General features: G+C 40.4%; 1 protein-coding gene across 1 annotated transcript; it reads left to right on the top strand.

Annotated features, from left to right (window-relative positions):
- Window positions 1–1,822: 1,822 nt before the first annotated feature.
- Window positions 1,823–13,284, top strand: LOC101482985 (rho-related GTP-binding protein Rho6). Its single transcript, XM_004546220.3, has 5 exons — window positions 1,823–2,067; window positions 2,488–2,575; window positions 9,874–9,983; window positions 10,077–10,211; window positions 10,339–13,284. The coding sequence occupies exons 1-5, from the start codon at window positions 1,948–1,950 to the stop codon at window positions 10,582–10,584; spliced, it is 699 nt and encodes a 232-aa protein (XP_004546277.1). The 5' UTR covers window positions 1,823–1,947; the 3' UTR covers window positions 10,585–13,284.
- Window positions 13,285–20,119: the final 6,835 nt, after the last annotated feature.

Raw genomic sequence — 20,119 nt, forward strand, 5'->3', positions numbered from 1 at the left:
GAATGAGGCAAGCTGTGATAGGTGCGTTGAGTGCACAGTTAGAGTAGAAAAGAACTATATATATTTTAAAGTTCTTTTATTGGTTACACACTGTTCGCCTTTTATTGGTTTTTAAATGTCTTAATGGTCTTGGGCCTTCTTATCTCTCAGATCTGCTTTTACCATACGAACCCTCGCGGACCCTGAGGTCCTCTGGTACTGGCCTTTTGATTGTCCCTAAAGTCAGGACACATACTCACGGAGAGGCAGCTTTTCAGTGGTATGGTCCTCGTCTGTGGAACAGCCTGCCGGAGGAGCTCAGGGCCGCAGAGAACGTACATGTTTTTAAGAACAGGCTCAAGACCCACCTTTTTAATTTAGCTTTTACTTAGCGTTTATTTATTTTATGCTTATTTATTCTATCCTGTTATTCTATTATTAATTTAGGATTTACCTAATATTTGTTTGATTTTATTCTTATTCATTTTTTAATCTTCTTATTCTATTTATATTTATATTGTATCCTGTTCTTATTTATTTTATCATTTTACCCTATATATATTGTATTGCGTCATATCTCCAGTGTTTCCTCGGAGGGCGCTCTCTGCACCGGGGCTGTTATTGACCGTGGCTGCTGGGTCTCTCGGGTCCTCTCAGCCTGGCTGGGGGGCTCCTTTGCCTCCCTCCTGCTGTGTGCCCAGCCTGGAGGCTGCGGTCTGTGACCGGCTCCCTGTTATAGTGTTTCCTCACTTGGCTCATGCGAGCCCAGCCCAATTTTTACTCTTTAAGTGTGCGCGTGTGTGTATGTGTGTGTGGGTGGGGGGATATATGTGTATTGAGAGTGTGGGGAGTGAGTTGGAGGGTGGGGTGGGCTGCTTTTAACTATGTAAAGCACTTTGTGCTACATTTTCTCTGTATGAAAAGTGCTTTATAAATAAAGATTGATTGATTGATTGATATATTTACCAAGAATCTGATGATATTTATAAGTGTGACCAGGTGTCCCACTTGGAATGAAACACTACTTCTTATTCTTTTTCACCCCTTAATATATATATTTAATGGTTTTGCTTTTTAAAATGCATTTTATTTCATCTTTAATCTTTTTTTTGTTTTTGTTTTTACTATGTATTCTGCTTTACGCCATTTTTTAAAAAATGTTTTGGCTGCTCTAACGCCTGCTTTTGGGATATATAAAGTAAACCTTATCTTACAAAATGTGTCCCACATTTTGAGAGTCTGACAAGAAAAAACTGTGACTGTACTGTGACATTATTTATGCTCATCGTAGATACTTTTACACGAATTACACATAGATATTTGCCCATGAAATTATTTATGTCAATCCTGTTAACTGCATGGTTTGTTAATTTTCAAGTTCTGCTTATCTATTATTATTTTTATTTTTTTGGTCTAGCCAGGCAGGGAAGCATTTTACACTTTTTTGTATGTTTTTTTTTTTAACACAAAACAAAAAAAAAACTAAAAAAAATTATGCTCTCCTTTTTTAAAATTTTCACATTTTCCAAGCCATCCAGTGGTTTGGATCAAACCCTGATTGGTGGCCCATTCTGGCTCTCCGGACTTATGTTTAACATCCCTGGTCTACTGTGTCCTCTGTTGTCCCACATAAACAGTAAACAAAGTGTCCAAAATAAAAGCAGAAGAACATTCGTTTGTACCATTAAATAAAAGGATACTCGTGGTGAACAAGCTGCTCCTCCAACCCTATTAGAAGATGAGCTCTCGTGCACGGCCCTCCTCCTGCGGCTCGCGCACTGCGCAGCGCTCATTGGTTGGCGCGACAATATAAAGTTCCGCAGTGACTCCTTCACTGACTGCTGCTCAGCCTCACTCACTCACTGCAGGAGGACACCGTGTACGGTGCCCGGCGTCCGAGAGGATTTACCAAACTTTCCCGCATTTGCACTCGGGCTTCCTTTGAAGGTCTCCCTGTTTTATTCCAACATGAAGGAGCGAAGACTCACACAGCCGTTTGTAGGGAGGTGTAAGCTGGTGCTGGTTGGGGACGTCCAATGCGGTAAAACAGCGATGTTACAAGTCTTGGTGAAGGACTGCTATCCAGAGGTATGAGATTTCTGCACACGTCTCATGTGTCTGCAGTCGTTTTAGGATCAATACTGAGGAAAAATCCCTAAAAAATGTCCCATTATCATTCATTTATACGATGTTGTAGATTCTGTTCTGCATATTTTTTGGGGGGTATAATTGGTATAATTATAAATAGTGTGTAAGCTATAATAATGAGATTTTTTTTTAGCTCACACACACATATACATATATATAATGCTGCTTACATTTAAGCATCAAGTCATGAACTGTTGTGTTGATTTTGTTTAAATGTAAAAAAAAAAAAGAAGCAAAATTTAATCTAGAATAATATGTGAGAATATGTTGTAATTTCTTTTCTCACTGACTGATTAATTAAATCTACTTGTTTCTGTGTGTGTTTGTCTTTTTTAAATCTCTTTCTTTAATTGTTTCCAGACTTATGTCCCTACTGTGTTTGAGAACTACACAGCCTGTCTGGAGCTTGAAGACCAGCGTGTGGAGCTCAGCCTTTGGGACACATCAGGTGAGCTCCTCTTCTGTCTACCCTCAATTCAGTGTTATTTTAACTTTTGCTGCTTAGGTTGGGCAGTAAAGTAAGGTAATTTGGTTCACTGCTGGGATAAAGGGTCATTATTGGGAAACTCAGCCAGCCGGGAGTTGGTGAATCGAACCACGTCCCGTGTATTGTTTGGCTTACAGTTTTGTTGCTGTTTACTCAGTCTTCACATTCTGTCAATCCTGTTTTGATGCAGTTAAGCAGCTTTTCAGTGGTGTGAGATCTGCTGAGAGATCAGTGATCGGCAGGTCTGAGCCGCAAGCCTGCCTGGATTACTTTAAGAACATCTGGAGCCAAACATCCAGTTTTGAATCTGAAATCCTAATGAGCCAAATCTAGATTAAAAAGAAACCCCGGTTTGAAAAACTATGAAACTGTTATTACGAATAAATAATCCTGATGGCTGGTAGACACATAAAATAAATCTGCTGGTTGTTGCTTTTTGATCCTTACATCCTTTTTTTGTGATTTCAACATTAAATCATTTATTATCTGTCATAAAAACTGAGAACAATACCAGCAAGCCTGGTGTGTTTCAATACCAGACCAAAACCTTCATATATGCAGTTTACAAAGATATTAGACTAATAAAAAATGTGGTGTTTACCATTCGTGTTCGAAAACGGCCTTAAGTAAATAATCAATTTAGCAGCTGATTCAATTCCAGCACACTCAGCTGATCAATCAAGCCTGAATTTGCTGGCCTCTGGCCTCAACGTGGACAAAGTCAAGCTATCAATGTCACAAAAGAGTAAAGCAAAAGTAGATTGAATTATTTAGGTCTTAAATATAAAGCACACACCAGAATTTGCTGCTTCTAGTTTTTTTAATGTGATTTTTTTTTTTTAAGTTAAGATTTCTGGGCTTGTAGGTTGAACAAATCAAGGTCTTAGCAGATGTTTCCATAACCTCTGTGAAAAGAAAAGAAATCAGCAGATAACGTATCATGAAAACAATCGGTTGTTTCTTCTTTTGTTTTTTGTTTTTTAGTTCCAAATGTTTCGTGTGCTTTGTGCCTCTGGGTTAATGTGCTAACTTCAGCTGACCTTTGAATGTACATAGAAATTATGTAAATAGGATCAATAAGCAAAGACATCCGGTGCACTACAGATTTATTTCATAACAGCACTGGCTGAGGTTTTGTGTTCAGAGGAAGTTGAGCGGTGCCAGTTGGCCTTCAGTGGGGTTGTTTAACAGGGGGGCGAGGGGGATGCCTCGTCCACGCAGGGGGTGGAAGTCCACACGAGTGTGGATGAGCGCGTGTTTGTGCGCGTCCCTTCTTTACTATGCGTGTAACCGTGTGTGTGCGGCGTACAGTCGCTGTGAACAGAAGGCACCAGTGAGGGATACTGAGAGTAAAGAGAAGCATGACCTCCTCACTGCCTTATGGTGTGTGCTGCTTTGAAAAAAGAGGTCTTATGTAACTGAAAGCAGCACTGAACTAATGTAGGTTTGTGTGTTTGTCTCCCACGAAGTGAAAACTTTCTGGACAGTCACCCTTTCCAGAGGAAACGTTGCATAAGACCGATTTACATTTAGAGCACAAACATAAACACGAGCTTCCCATCTCTCTTTGTTTTGCTTATTAATTCCGCTTTCCTGTTGTCTTTATTCAAACATGTAGAAGACGTTTTCTGATAATGGATTTCAATATTTTCACATTTAACCAAGCTAACTGTTCGGTAGAGAAATGAAGAGTGAGTGTTATAACTTCCTGAAGCACAAATTGGTTCCTCGAGATGTCTTAAGGTATTCGGTGTCCACAGAATTTGATATGTCTTATAAACTAATTATTATCATTTCAGATTTACTGACACTGCCTAAGGAGGAAAAAAAAGAGATTTTTACCCTATTTCTATGTGCATCTTAAGTTTCTTTGCATATGAAAGGCTGTTTTATTTCTGATTTATATTAAGGCAGACTTATAGTCCTCTTGGTGTACAAAGATGAGTGCAGCTCCCACCATTTGCTTTTTTGTGTGAGAGTAGAGCGGACAGTTGCAACAGCTCCTGTTTGCTCAGCTAAAAGGGTTTTGTGTGCGTGCGTGTGTGTGTGTTTGGCTTGTCTTGTTTGTGTGTCCAGGCAGGGGGCTGCTAATGTGTGGGAGGTGGTAGGTGCTAGAAGTTGTGTCCTCTTTAGATATGTCTGCCTCCTCTTTCTCAAGCCTTACATCACCCTGGATAGTTATGTGACGGCCGCTTTGATTCCCTCTGAAAGATAGAGATTGTGTAAGTTGACTTACTTTGCAGCTTTAAGTCCAAAAATTTAGACGGGCTGAACCAACCAAGAGTTCGTTTGAACAGGGTTGCTTCTTGGCAGTAATATTGTTGTAAAACGTTTAGTTATTGACTGTAAAGCTCATCAAGATAACATGATTGTTTGTTTGTCCAGCTGGGGGACTAATAGAAAAATCTATCTTTGCTATAATTATGACCTCTTATATCAGCACAGAAGGCTTGAAGTTAACCTCGGAGGACAGGAGAAGGAAATTACATTTTAGTGTTAGTGTGTGCGGAGTGATTAGGTAGCAGAGGGAAGACAATAGAAAGCGGACATCCTGTCAGTCTGTTTTTAGCACTTCCTGAGAATGATATAAAAAAAAGTTGCTTTTTTTGGAATTGTAAGCTAAATATGCTTCCTTAATGTCATAATTCACTAGGACAAACAAGGTGTTATACAATGCTCAGGAGGAGGTTTTTATATGTTAGGGCTTTAAGTTTGATAGAGGAAAAAGCCTTCAAATACATTTTAAAAATGTGCAATGATGTCAAGGTATCTGCAAGGGCTAAGAAATCAGAAGATCAACCTTTAATACTAAAGGTATTAAAGGTACTACTCTCCTTTAAGTGAGATTTAAGTGGACAACACAGCCTCTCAGTACAGTGATTGCTCCACAAAAGACTATAGTGAAGCAAATAATCATAATTAAATTGTGGGTACTATACAGCAGTGCTATAAAAGTTGATGTTATTTTGCAGCAGGTGTATGTAAATTCGTATTGTTTTTGCTGGTTTCCATCGAGCTGAGTATTTGAAACTGTGGATCGTGAAATACAGCGTAAAGTTTTGGAGTAATTGTTTAAAAATTTAAAAGAAGCATTTGGACAACTAAAAGTGTTACATTAAGATGGATAACAGTTCCTTATGTAGCAGGTTGAATATAAGGCTTCAGCTAGCAGTAGTTTAGGTTGGGTTAGCAAAAACACTAGATGTAGCTGGGAGGCAGTTAGCTAAAAAAAGACAGCAACAATCCACCTAAAAGCATAACATAAATCTGTATATTATATCTTATTTGTCTATACAAATACCACTGTGTGAGAGTTGTTATGGTCTGTAGTCTGTGGACTCTGTATTTCTGCTTAAGTTTATTAATATTCTGTGGTTTTGTTTATTTTGGGTTGTTTGTGATCATCTCTAGTGTTTTGTGTCCTCTGTGCTCTCCTTTTCCACGTTTCAAGTTTCTATGTTCTGTCACCCCAATCTGTGTTAAGTTTGCGTGTTTAGAGTGTTGTCGGTGTGTTTCCTGTTTTATTTTGAAGGTCAGTTTCTCTTGTCAGTGTTTCAAGTTTCGCTTCCCCTTGTCATGTTATGTCCAATTAATCCCAGCCGTGTCTCCCTTCTGTCTCACGGTCCCTGATTGCCCTGTGTGTATTTAAGCCCTGTGTTTTCTTGGGTGCGTTGCTGGTTCGTCTGTGTTCTTTTTCTGCTTCATTCTGTTATTTCTGCGTTTCATGGCGGCGTTTTGTTAGTTTCTCCCAGTATAGGTTTTTTAGGCTACATCTACACGTACCCGGGTATTTTTGAAAACGCAGATTTTTCTATGCGTTTGCACCTTTCGTCCACACGTAAACGGCGTTTTTTAAAAACTCCGGCCAGGGTGGATATTTTTGAAAACTCCGTTTTTGCATTTACGTGTGGACAAGAAAACGCAGCGTCAAAGGTGTGCGCCTTTTTTGACGTCACACTGTGCGCCACGTTATTGTTTCGGTGAAATGAATTTCTACAATACTGTTACTGTTAATTGTACTCTCTGCAGTGTTTAAATGCTTACATATACACACACAGTTACTGTTCCTCCACACATAGAATAGAATAGAATAGAATAGAATAGCCTTTATTGTCATTGTACAGAGTACAACGAAATTGGAGTGCCACTCCCTTGGTGCAAGTTTCAATAATAAATATAAATGTAAAATATAAAAAGTACAAAAAAAAAACAATCGTAAGTACTCAAACAATAGTATGTACAATATATACAGGATAGCAGCATTAATATAATGACAGTGACGGTATGGAATAGGTTAAATTGTTTTTGTGCTTATTTACTACGGTGATAGCTCTGGGAAAGAAGCTATCCCTGAATCTGTTTGTCCTGGTTTTATGTGACCTGTACCGTCGGCCTGACGGTAATAGTTCAAACAGTTGGTTGCTGGGGTGAGAGTGGTCCTTGATGATATTGCCAGCTCTGCTGAGGTACCGAGAGTTTGCAGTGACCTCCAGGCTGGGCAGAGAGCAGCCAGTGATCTTCTGGGCTGTGTTGATGACCCTCTGCAGTACTTTCCTGTCTGCAGCTGGGCACCCTGCATACCATGTTGTTATGCCGTACGTTAGGATGCTCTCTATGGTGGCTCTGTAAAATGTCACCAGCAGCCTCTCCTCCAGGTTGTTCCTCCTGAGCACTCTCAGAAAGTGGAGACGCTGCTGGGCCTTTTTAACCACCGCTGTAGTACATACGACTAGGATCTGCTTCTATGCCCCATCTTTGTTTACTATTTCCCACCGAGGCTTCTAGACTTCTGATTGGCCAACATTTCTACACGGTTAGGAATATATCGCCACCTGTTGCTTTGGCATGTTCCTAGCAGCGTTTTCCTTCATTTCTGCGTTTACGTGTGGACGGGATTATTTTTTAAAACGAAAACAGAAAATCTCCATTTTCAAAAATACCCGTGTACGTGCGGACGTAGCCTTAGTTTCTGTTTTTGTTTGTTTCACTTACCGGTTTAATAAAGTTCACCTGCATCTGACGCTTGGGTCCTACTTTCAACCTCCACTCGTCTGCCAATGCAGACGTGACAAGAGTAATGTGTTTGATGCTGTTGAATAATGTTTTGAACAACAAACATTGCAGAAAAATGAAGAAGACGCATATACATTTTTGCAGCTTTGATTATCAGTTGCAGTTCAGTGAGTGGCGATAACAACAGTTACTGCGCTTGACTGAAAAGCAGTCTGACAGTAGAGCCCACTGACATTGTAGATTGTTGAACCATGCTAGCTGCTTTCATCTCTTTTCATCCAGAATGGAGATTATTTGAATTCTTCACTACAAAGATAAAGAAAAGTGTTTTCCAAGAATGTTACATACCTTCCAACCACAACCTTCCAACTCTTGCATGAGAATTTATGTTTAGAATTAGAATTTAAAATTAGAATTTATGTTTTTTTTCATTAGGGAATAATAAAGTATTCTGGTTCTGATTGTGATATAGAGATATACTAATTTTACTAACAGGCCATTATTTTAGGTACACATGTTCAGCTGCTTGTTGCAAATATCTAATCAGCCAATCACACGACAGCAAGACGTCAAGATGGTCAAGACAAACTGCTGAAGTTCAAACTTAGCATCTGCTGCAGCTCACAGATGGCAGGGTCATAATTTGGCATCATGAAAGCATGGATTAATCCTGCCTATCATCTGCTGTTTAGTGTTTGTTGTTACGGTTTAGTGGATAATATTTTCTTTGCATACTTTGGGGTCATTAGTACCAAGTGAGCATTATTTAAAAGCCACAGCTTACCCAAGTATTATTGCTGACCATGTCCATCCCTTTATGACCACAGTGCACTCATGTCACAAAGCTTAGATCATCTCAAACTGCTTTCTTGAACATAAGAGTGACTTTACTGTACTCAAATGAGCTCCACAGCCACCAGTGTGTATGTCTTTATTAGAGAACAAATATGTAAAGAGTCTACCTGAACATTTAACCAGGGTTTCTATTTTATCATTCAAAACTCTGGTATGAAAAGTTTTCTATTGAATCACTGAAAGATAGTTGCACTGTCTGACTCACTGAGTTAGTGGACTTTTCTGGAAAATTTCCCATCAGTGGGAAGGCTCCAGGCTTTGTGAAACTCTCATGAGCTTGGCAGGGGTGTATGTGTCTGTTTGTGTTTGTACTGTGTTAATGTGAGTAGGATGACTGTGATGGAACATTATAATACTGTCAGCTGGCACACCGTAGAAAGAGCAGTCATATTTTTGTTTTTGCTGGCTAACAAAATTGAAAAAAACCTTTCAGTTTTCAGAGATGTTGTTTCGTGCCGAGTGGCCGACTGTGGAGGGTTGTGTTCTTAGGACCGAAGAGCACGACACAAGAAGCAGGTTATAGAAATAAAAAAGTAAAAGCTTTACTTACAAAAATAGGTTCAAGGATGGAAAGTCCAGGCAGGCAGACAAAGCACACAGTCCAGGCAGTGATAAAGTCAAAGTACAGGCAAATTTAACCCCGTAACGACTAATGTGTCATATTTGCTACATGAGATTTTGTGTGTTTTTGAGACTTTTACATCATCATCAAAAAAAAAACTTCAACATTAAATCAACAGTAAATTCAACAATAAATAAAAATTGTGAGATGTAGCAAATATGATACAAATTAAAACTCATATGCTCAAATTAATATTTAATTAATCTAAAATATTGTCAGAAGGTTCAATAAACACTCATTTTTTAAAATTGCATTTTCTTGCCATTAATTCGTTGTTCAGGCTTTGAATGACTAAAAAGAAATCATAATCAGAACCACAATGTTGCATAGATGTGACATAAACTGCCAGTCTGACATATAACTAGCAGAGGAATGGGTGTATACACTGTGTGGAAAAATTAGTAAAGGTGAGCAAAGCCCCTAAAACAAGCAAAACATTTATTAAAAATGAAAACTGTGGTGTATTAGAACACCATCTTATGCATGCTACCCATTCTTTGCACCTGTGGCAGCTGATCCATTGTGTGCGATGCCTTTTTAAGACAGTGGGGTGCACACATTTGTCAGAGTGAACATGCCCCAGGTGATGCAGCAGGCAGGAAAAGCAGTGCAGGCGGGAGTGACTGGTCTAAAGAGACAGCAGAATGGATCACGAGACGCAAAAACCAAACTAAATGAATGGAGAAGCTCGGAATCCTAAATCTCTAGCTTCCTAAATTGCATATTTAGAAAATTATGGTCTCATTTTGTCAATTCTCTGTCTCGTTAGGTTCTCCGTACTACGACAATGTCAGGCCTCTCTGCTACAGCGACTCAGATGCAGTCCTCTTATGCTTTGACATCAGCCGACCGGACACAGTAGACGGTGCACTCAAGAAGGTATGTATCCCTGCAGTTTGCCCTCATTGATCAGTTGTCTGCCATCCCTCATGTCTATTCTTGCCCAGTTAAACCTGTTTCCTTTATTTGCAGTGGAAAGCAGAAATCCAGGACTTCTGCCCCAGCACTCGGATCCTGCTAGTAGGCTGCAAGACGGACCTGCGCACAGACGTGTGCACCCGCATGGAGCTGTCCAATCAGAAACAGGCTCCAATCTCCCACGAACAGGTTTGTTCCTCATCAACTTTTTGCTCCTTAGTATCTGCTTAAGCTTCTGTCTCCATCCTGTCTACAAGCCCCTCCTTTGTCTTTGATTTCCTCCGACCCAGACTCATCTCTTCCTTCAATTTTATAGGGTTCATCATTAGCCAAGCAGCTTGGAGCCGAGGCTTACTTGGAGTGCTCAGCTTTCACATCAGAGAAGAGCATCCACAGTGTTTTCCGTACCGCGGCTCTGGCCTGCATGAACAAACTCCAACCCACCAATAAGCCCAGCCCAGTCCGGCGCCTCTCCAAGAGACTCCTACACCTGCCCAGCAAGACGGAACTCCTCTCCTCCACCTTCAGCAAGGACAAGTCCAAGAGCTGCTCCATCATGTGAATACTACTAAGATAAATGTGGCAAAAGGACAAACGAACGAGACTGTTGCTGGCTCAGCGGGGGTGCCTGGTGTGCAAGGGAAAGAGAGCAATTATGTGGATTTTTACAAAGCCTCTCTCTCTCTCCTTTGCAGCTTCCTCCTGCAAACTCCTGTCAACCGCTTCCAGAAAAATCACTTTCTATATTCAACTCCAGTGCTGAAGTTTTGATCATGACTTGCCACCAGCATCACAATATCTGCAGAGAGAGAGAATTATGTTTGATGTTCAATTAAACCATGTGCTAGCAGAGCATAACAGGCGCTTTAAGGTGCTGTGAATCGTCTTGAATAAGGTCACTACTGCCTCTTTACCAAAGGAAGGGTTTGTAACTATTACATCTGACTGCATTTAAAATTCTGAAGGCAGTGCCCTTTCCCATCCATCTTTGTTTGAATGTCTGTCTGAGGTCACCGTATGGGCTGAGTGACGAGATTAAATGTAAAATCTGACATCTGACAGGAATTGGTATCAACAGAAATACGGTGCAGGGGATTGAAAATGGCAGGCCTTGGAGAAATTCCTCTCCCAGCTGACCCCTCTTGGTATATCGGTTGGAAATTAAAGCTGACAGTGGAGAAAAGGTGGGGAGAGAGAGGAGGGGTTTGGCGAGCAGAGCGCTCATTTGCAAAGGCAGCGGGAGGACAAACCGAGAGCTCGTCTGAAGGAGCACAATGTGACTCAGCACTCACATGATCTGCAAAACAGTCACGGGTTGGACGTGCTGTGCTTAAAAACAAATAAACAAACACGTGCATGTCTTTGTGGATTCTCTGCCATTACCCATCATCACCCACCACGGCAGTCTTTTGTTCAGTGTTACTAACCACAGGCCTTTATTATGGCACTGATGAATCATCTTACCCTGCTTAATGGATATCGGTTTTTATACATGTTCCAGCATAAAAATGAAGTTGTTCTTGCTGGGCCTTCATTGATTACACAAAGATGTCCTTTTACACAACACAAACTCGATAGATGTATTTTAGTGTACCAAAAGAAATCTTTCTTTTCAAATCCCTCTCCTGCTAGACGTTTAATGACAAGTAGTCCTGGGAGGCTTAGGAGCCATAAACGTGCTTATCAGGGTTCATGAACTCCAGGGGCTGATTTTAAGGGGTATGAAACTGATTAGCAATTTTACCAACAGAAAATTGCCTGATGGACAATGGACTGTTAAAAAAGGAAGACCAAAATTGGGTCATACTTTTCTCCTTCTTTACAAAAATCTTGACACAGGCCTACAATTTCAATAATGAAACCTCCATTATAATTTCTAAGCTGGAAAGGTGGCTAATGTTCATTCTCAATGGGCCCAAAATTGTATAAGTGTGTGGAACATTAGGATAACTCCCAAAAGAAGAAGCCTAAACCTTTTCCTTTTCTTATGACAGCAAATGAGTCTTCTCTTTTTTTACATCCATGCTAGTGGTAGCTAATCAAGCCTTGCATTGATTAGCTACCAATCTTCAAGTATTAAGAGACACTTGAAGATTGCTTGTCTGGTGCTTCAACCATAAAACATTTTCCAGCTTCATGAACTTTCTGGTACAGTATCCGCTCTTTAACTCTTTAAATCTGCCTGCTTATAGAATAAAATGACCGGGTGTGCATCAGAAGTTAGTGAGGGTGATCTCTGCCTATGCAGCTATGCTCGGAAGAACCCAGAAACTGCTCTAAAGGTTGTCAAACCCTGGCTTTATTGATATATACTGAGGTGCTAAAAGTCATCATTAAGGGACAAGGGAGGTTGTCAAATGCCATTTTGATGGGGAAGTTAAGCAGTAGTTTGTCCCAAAAGCTGTTAACAGACTGATTTGTAATATGGAGAAGTTTCTCCAAGCTCAATTCTTAACTAAGTTTCCTTGAGAGAGGAACAGGCTGCTCCTGACTTTTTTCTTCCTCATTTCTTTTTTTATGCATTAGATATATTTGGATATATATATATATATATACATTTTCATCCTAATCCGGCCTTTTCCCCCCCGGTGGATGCTTTGTTGTGGCTGTCACGGGTGTTTTTGTAGCTGATGATGTTGTTCTTGTATTCACCGGAGTCTTCTGGCATTAGCTGCTGTTGACAGCTCGGCTAATGGAGGACTTGATGATTTGTAGGTCTGCGCCGAGAAGCCCGGCAATGCGCGGATCACTGGAATTTAACGTGTTGCCTAGCAACAGTGTGAGCAGGGGCAGTTCCTGTTTCTCGGAGAGGAGGAGGGAGGGATCTCTCAGAGAAGGCGCCTGACCTTTTTATTTGTAGCATTTAGACAGAAGGAACAGCAAAGGTGATGGCTGCACATATCGGAGCAGCGGACTGTTGGGGATGTCCCGAGCCGTCACGTGTTGTCTAAAACTTGTCTTTGTAACACTACTGCAGTCATTTTTTTCACTCCTCAGTCCTGCCTGGAACATCATGTCACCCTTAAGTTGCATTTGTCTAATGTACAGCCATTATTTAAGTCTCTCTCTCTGTTTTTTTTTTTTTTTTTTTTGTATATATCCTTTTAGAAATTCCCCAAAGAATATCAGTGAAGCAAAACTAAATGTTCATGTGAAGTTGCCAATTATTGCTTAAATTATTGACTTGAGTTCTGTACTTGTTAATGCCATACACTAACTTCTAAGTCTTTTACTTAATAAATATGTCTGAAGTTTATTTTAAGTCTGTGTTTCTGTGTTAAGCTTATTAAAGGTGAAACTTTGTTGGCTGTATTAAGTCAGTTTTCTTTATGCAACCTGATATCACAAATCTGTTGGTGCACTCTGACCTTGGACATTTCATCTCATTTAAATGAAAACTTCACAAAAGCTCTTTAACAGGAGCAAGAGCAGCTGAAGAGCTGAAGGATCCTTCTTGGACAGCCATATGTACTGACCAGTGATTATAAAGAAATCCACACCCACCCTGACTGACTCCCCGCTATATCTCTCTACTTTGGTCAAAGTACATCACACTGCACTTTTCAAGGTTTTGTTTAGCAGGAGCAAATGATTATTTGGGTACACTAATCAAATTCCAAGACTGATAGCTTGGCAGCACATTGTCTATTTTGTCTTAAAGATAACCTTTAATATCACTCACTCTTACTTTCTTGATCGAGGACACAATGGCCTACTTCACAGTCATCACAAAGAAATGCGGCATTACAAATAACACTATGCTTGAATGAAAAGCCTTACAAATAGTACCAATGGCAAGGCTGCATTTAAAAAGATTTGTGGACAAAAATGATCAAGTCTAAACAAGGCTCTGGACGTACTGATGAAACATGTGCACACGCTTAAAAACACACATGTCCAGTGCTGCAAGTACTACAATCGTGATAAAGAAAGGTGATTTAAGTGACAAGTATGTATGCAGAAAAGCATCTCTGATCGCACAACACACAAAAACCTTGCAGAAGACCACACCATGTGTTGATCCTCTCAGCCAAAAATAGGAAACTGAGGACGCAATTGCCGTCTTGTTCACCAAACCAACACAACAGAAGACTGGAAAAATGTTGCTCACTCTATGGCAACATTCAGATCAGTCAGAATTTAAAATAAACAACATGGAAACGGGGAGGGTGGTTAATCTTTTTTTTTTATATACCTGAAATGTACCCGATTTTAAGATCGCTCCTAGGTGCACAGGTAACCATGTTAGCAAGTCTGTAGCACTTAATGCGAACCTAAAAAACAACTCTATATGCACTGATGACACTGGCTGTTGTAGAAAGCCACTAGAGGTCTTCTGTTCCCCAGCACAGGCCATGAATAATAAGCCTAAACACAGAGAACCACTCCTTGAGGTCAACTGGGTGGTGTGGGGGTTTTGTGATTATAGATTATATGTTTTCAAGCCTTAAAACAACAACAACAACAACTTGATAACACATGCAGTGTTTAAACCTAAAACAGCTCTTTACCTTCAGCACAACAGGAGTTTTAATGCGTTAACTGCATATTGAACTGGGGGATAGTGGGGAACTGGAAACACAGATAGGCTAAATAAACGTAAATAAACGACTGTCACGTTTTGTTTTGACCACAGTCTGTATTAACAAGCTAGCAAGAGAACATCTATTCAGTTAGCTGAAAAATCTTAAGCTTTGCCACTTTTTATTTAGTAATGAGTAAATGGTCTCTTAGGAAGCAAATAACCAGGATAAGCTTGAACCTATTTGCTAGCATGATGCTGTGGTGTTTCTGCTATAAGGTTAAACTTTTTTAAATGGAGTCATTTCTTAAATAAATTAGCCCCCTGCTATTTCAGTGGTTTCCATTTCTTTTGCCTTTCCTTGTTTACACAAACCATCCTCCGTGACCTCCACCTCTAAATTTGCTTTGTCTTTCGCCCGGCTGATATTGGCCCTTATCAGAATCTCCTTGGCTGCGTCCTGCTCTCCCACTGATGATAGGACATGGATGAAAGGTCTGAATGTTTGCAATGCCTGAGCTATCACACACAGGATACAGCATTAACTTATCCAGTACAGTCAAGGCAATTGTGGGAATATTCTCTGCACCGGCAGCTTCAGATAAATTTCATCTCTTGGCTCCTCCAACATTGATTTTCTACAACAAGAAATGGAATAGCGGTCTGATCATCTTTTGGATAAACAGGGCTGCCAGCCAGCCTGTCTCCCTACGACACTCCCTTCTCTTATCTTTTCCTACAGTTTCTGTCTCTCTGTTTTTCTTCAGCACATTTATCAAAAAATTTGCCCATGTACATTACATGTCTCCGCAAATCAGATAACGGTCTGACAAAAGCGTACTGAGCCTGTCATCCATGGCAGGTTGCTCGAAGGCATGATTATTCTTTAAGATCACAGTCACGGCAGGCATGTGGTCTTTTGACAAATACTGCACCTTTGTGGATTGCGAAATGTAACTCCTGAGCTGGTTATACTGCAGACTGCCATTAAAATGATAATTGAACAAGTATGTGAATAGACCTACAGGGAATCTTGTGTATAACTTTGATCATACTTTCATGTCTGACTGTGAAATATGAAGCTAGACTAGAAATAAAGCCATATAAAAGCTATATAGTAACAGATATAAAGCATTTGTTGTAAACACATAGAAAGGACTTATAGTTGATTATCTGTTGAGTCGTGCTCAGTTGACACATAAAATATGAACGTTGTAGCTTGTATATTAATGTAAAAATTTTAGATATAATGGCGTAAATAATGTGAAATAACCCATGTGAGCAAAAACTTTACCATGAAGACATGTGGTGCAGCTGTACCTTAGTAGGCTTCCAGAAGGTGACCAATCAGAGAGAAATAAGTTTTTATAGAACGGGATTTCAAGGGAAAGGATCACAGACTCTGTAGACTCTCAACAAAAGGCGACATAGTTTCCATAAACTGCAGTTCATCTAATGGCCACTTGAAACTGGCTCCAAGCTCGCTATAGTCTTATCTTACAATTTTGTGTTCAACGCTCTGCAAATGATAACTTTTGGCTCCAAAAAACCCCAAAATGATAGAAATCTAAATACTAAAACTGAAACTTTAAAATCCGATGACGAAGGTATGGTGGTTGTGTCCATCATTAATATAATACAGTCTACGCTTTAGATAAAAGATGAACTGAGAAGTTGTTTAAAGTAGAAAAACAAATATTTTCGGTAGGGCTCATGCAAAGCTACTCTAGTCCCAGGATATTGAAGTTTTAATTTCTTTTTACTTGGCAGTGGATAAAAGCAAAAAAAAAAAAAGCTGATTTATTGATCAAATTAACTCCATCTTCTATGCCAGCTTCTGAAAAACAATCCCTGCTTGGAAAACAGATTTGTGCAGCCCAGAAGAGGCACATGTGGCACTGACATATTTGATGTAAACTAATGAACAGGTCAGCAGCAAGTGATCTGTGCAGTCTAGACATTTGTCCCTTCCTCTCATGATGGATAGGAGCCTGCAGCACAGACGGTGAGACTGCCTAGGACCGGGATCGGGATCCAGAGGGAGGATGACTGAGGGAAGAGCGCTGCCATCTGAAACCCTCTTGAGGAGCTGGAGAAAATGGTCGCTTGTGCAGAGCGTCTCATTACTACACAAGCACATCATCTATCAGACATGGCAGTGCAGACCCACACGAAACACACACGTGTTGCAGGTTCACACACACACACAAACTATTGCATACATCTTGCACAGCAGCAGCAGAAAAGGAAGCTGAGGAGAGAATATGGGTTGGCAAAGCTATGCTGTCTGATTGCTGATGAGCTATCTGCACACTGACATGTAGGTTACGTTCTCTCTGTGCAGTGAGCTTTGCCACAGCTGCTCTGACAGTCTCGTAATTCCTGTCTCAGGATGGAAAATGGGGTTGCAGTCGAAGGCTCAGCTGGATGAGGAGCAGAGGAACGACTGTCCTACATGAGGGACCCTCTGTTTCAAACTAGCACACTGCTATATCTGCATAATCCATGAACTGTAAGCAATAGTTTGATACTTGGGAAGATGAAAACCACTTGCAGCAAAAGTTAACAAATCAACAGATCATAGGGATAAATAAGTCTTTGCCTACCACCTGGGTCTAGACACATATATTTGCCAGAACAGAAATGAACTTAAAACAAGTACTTAGTATCTTGGTTATCCTTTGTCAACCACAGTTTGTGAGCCTTCCAAATTCCCATCACATATATGTTTATATCTGTCATCTCTTCTCTGAATAAAAGAACAAACTAGCAGTCCTGGCACAGCTGCAAACATGAGAAAAATCAGAGCGGATTTTTTTCTGATTGTGCAGGACTTTGTAATGCTTCATGCAATCAGTCCATCTCTGTGTGTCTGATTTTTGAGTCCAGAGCTGTTCTGATGTGATGGCTTCACGCAGCTCTCGGCCTGTTTGTCAGTGAGCTTCTGGCTATTTAATGAGGCATACAAACATCACTAGACAGCACGCAGCACAGCCTCTGTAGCCTTAAACCCTGAGGATTCATTCTTTTTAATATTAACCACATTACGCTGTTTTAGCATTTACATGCAGTGCACAACAAACTGAAAATCAAATACAGCGCTCGATAAATATGGGATAGATGTCATTGGGGCACTATCAATTATACCCATATGGGGCAATTTTAAGTTCGTATGTGTATCTGTGGGCAAATTATCTGCAGCTTCGGGCAGCCATGCGTAATCATGCACATGTGAACTGGTGTATGAATGTGTGTCAGGGTGTGCTGTGTATACTAAGCAGTTTAGCGTGTCTGCTCTGCTTCCCAAGAGCAGAAAGGTGAGCGAGGTTCACACTGACAGCACTCAACTCATCTGCTGGAATGATAAGACTTATTGTGTCCCTGCTTGGGGTAAATAACCTCCCTGCTATGTCCTTTGCACTCCCCCTTTATATAACCCTTTCACTGATGCTGCTCACCTTCACCAGTTCTATCCCTCTTCCTGCATACATGCCCCGTTTGGCACACCCTTAGGGCATGTCATGAGTGAATGCTCTTCTAGCACTTTAATTAGACAACTGCGTCTGGCATTGGGGAATATGGGGGGAAGGGAGCTGAGGCTGGGGCACATGAGGTGCCTGGGATGGGGGTTGACTTTAGTTAGGAGTTGGGAGAAATATACGAGATGATGTTTCATCCAATCATGTGACAGAAGCCTGTTTCCAGGGCTTCAAAAGTGGTAATAATCACTGATCGGCAGAGCTATTTCAATGTCAGATCGTAAAACAATGGCCTGAACAGTGTCACTACTCTGGTATTGATTCCTTTCTCAATCAAAGCCTAACTTTAACCATCATCAATCATCAGCTGCTTGTGATTAGAACTGAGTAACAGTCAACGTTACACAATGCTGGTCGAAAGCAATTCACCTTCCTCACTTAAAGAATGATTAAGTGGTTGTAAAACACACATTTTTTAAAGACTTTTGGTCATAGAAATATCCAAAAAGGGTAATTGTTTTCCAGTTACTGTAATTCTTCACATTCTCATCGTCTCTGCCCTTCATCTGTTTCTTGTGCAGGCATTTATTCATCTCATGTCACGTCTCTTCATCTCTTCATCTTCCCACCTCTTGTCACTGCTCGTCTCCTCTGCCTCTTTACAGCAGAAGCGTCAAAAACAAAACTGCTGCTCGTTAGGAAAATAATAGAGAGTGGATTTGTTTTTTTTAGGTTCATCTGTTGTGCTGAATCTTTACTCTGTGCAGCGCTCAGTGGGGCTGTTGTACAGAAGTCAAGCTCCTGATGGCAAACATGGTGTAGTCAAGATGAAGAAAACCAGTGTGCATTTGTATATGCGTAACAGTGATGTGTACTCATGTTAAAAAGAAAGTACTCCCTCTGTCACTTCTAAGCTTTTACATATTGGAGAATAATAAAAAAAAAATTGGCAGCAGGTTTAAAAAGTGTGTAAACACAAAATCAGGTGAACTACAAACCTTCACATATTGCATTGTGTTACTGTTTATTTAAAAAAAAACTGAAGGCAAATGCAGAAGCAGTGTGCAAAAAACTAAGGACTCCCCTCACTGCTTCTACTGAAATTAGGAGGGTAAGAAGCAGCCAGGTGCTGCTAATCAAATACACTTGATTAACTGATTATTAGCCAGTGTGAGCGTCTCCATAAAACCAGTTTGTTTTGGCAGTTTGCTGATCTGGAGCTTTCAGGTGTGTGTTAACACAGCGCCAAGGAGGAAAGATATAATCAGTGATCTCAGAGAAGCAACTGTTACCGCCCATCAATCTTGGAAGCGATATACAAGGCCATTTCCAAACAATTTGAACTCCATCATTCTACAGTGAGAACAACTATTCACCGGTGGACATTCAAGACAGTTGCCAAACATCCTGTCAGGCCAAACAAAGTGTAGAGAAACTGCAAAGAAAAACCCAAGAGCTGTCAAATTTTAAAGGCCTATACTGTATGTTATAAAAAGACTGAATAAGTATAGTTTGTTTGGAAGGGTCACCAAGAGAAAGCCCCTTATCCCTAAAAAGAACATGTCAACACAGCACAACAGCACAAATGTTTGCAAAGTGGAATCTGAACAAACTACAAGACTTCTGGAACAATGTTCTTTGGATAGATGAGATCAAAGTGGCCATAAAGCCATGTAAAACCAAGCCCACCTGTTTTTTTCAATCATTGAATCGATCATGAATTCCTCTGTGTACCAAAATATTCTAAAGTTATATGTGAGGCCATCTGTCTGATGGCTAAAGCTTATCACAAACTGGCTGGTGCAAGAGGACAATGCACTACGCTCAGCAGCAAATCTACATCAGAAAGGCTGTCAAAAGAAAAGCATCAAGGAGCGGAATGGTTCAGAACTGAACCTGACTGAGATGTTGGCCTTTAAAGAGCTCTGTACAAATAAATGCCAACAAACCTCGATGAACTGAAGCAACGCTGTAAAGATGAGCGGGCGGATATTCATCCACAATGATGTGAGAGACCGATAAAATCAAACAAAAAATAATAATTTTACTGCTAACAGTGATTTTACATGCTACTTAATAACACACTGCTTCTGCAT

The sequence above is a fragment of the Maylandia zebra genome, linkage group LG20 (assembly GCF_041146795.1).
Source record: "Maylandia zebra isolate NMK-2024a linkage group LG20, Mzebra_GT3a, whole genome shotgun sequence".
In the NCBI taxonomy this organism is placed as follows: Eukaryota; Metazoa; Chordata; class Actinopteri; order Cichliformes; family Cichlidae; genus Maylandia; species Maylandia zebra.

What these genes read in the sequence shown, in the direction of transcription:
- LOC101482985 (XM_004546220.3), top strand. Translation starts at nt 1,948, where the DNA reads ATGAAGGAGCGAAGACTCACACAGCCGTTTGTAGGGAGGTGTAAGCTG. An exon ending in TGAAGGACTGCTATCCAGAG is followed by an intron (nt 2,068 to 2,487) that starts GTATGAGATTTC and finishes AATTGTTTCCAG; the next exon opens with ACTTATGTCCCTACTGTGTT. An exon ending in CAGCCTTTGGGACACATCAG is followed by an intron (nt 2,576 to 9,873) that starts GTGAGCTCCTCT and finishes CTGTCTCGTTAG; the next exon opens with GTTCTCCGTACTACGACAAT.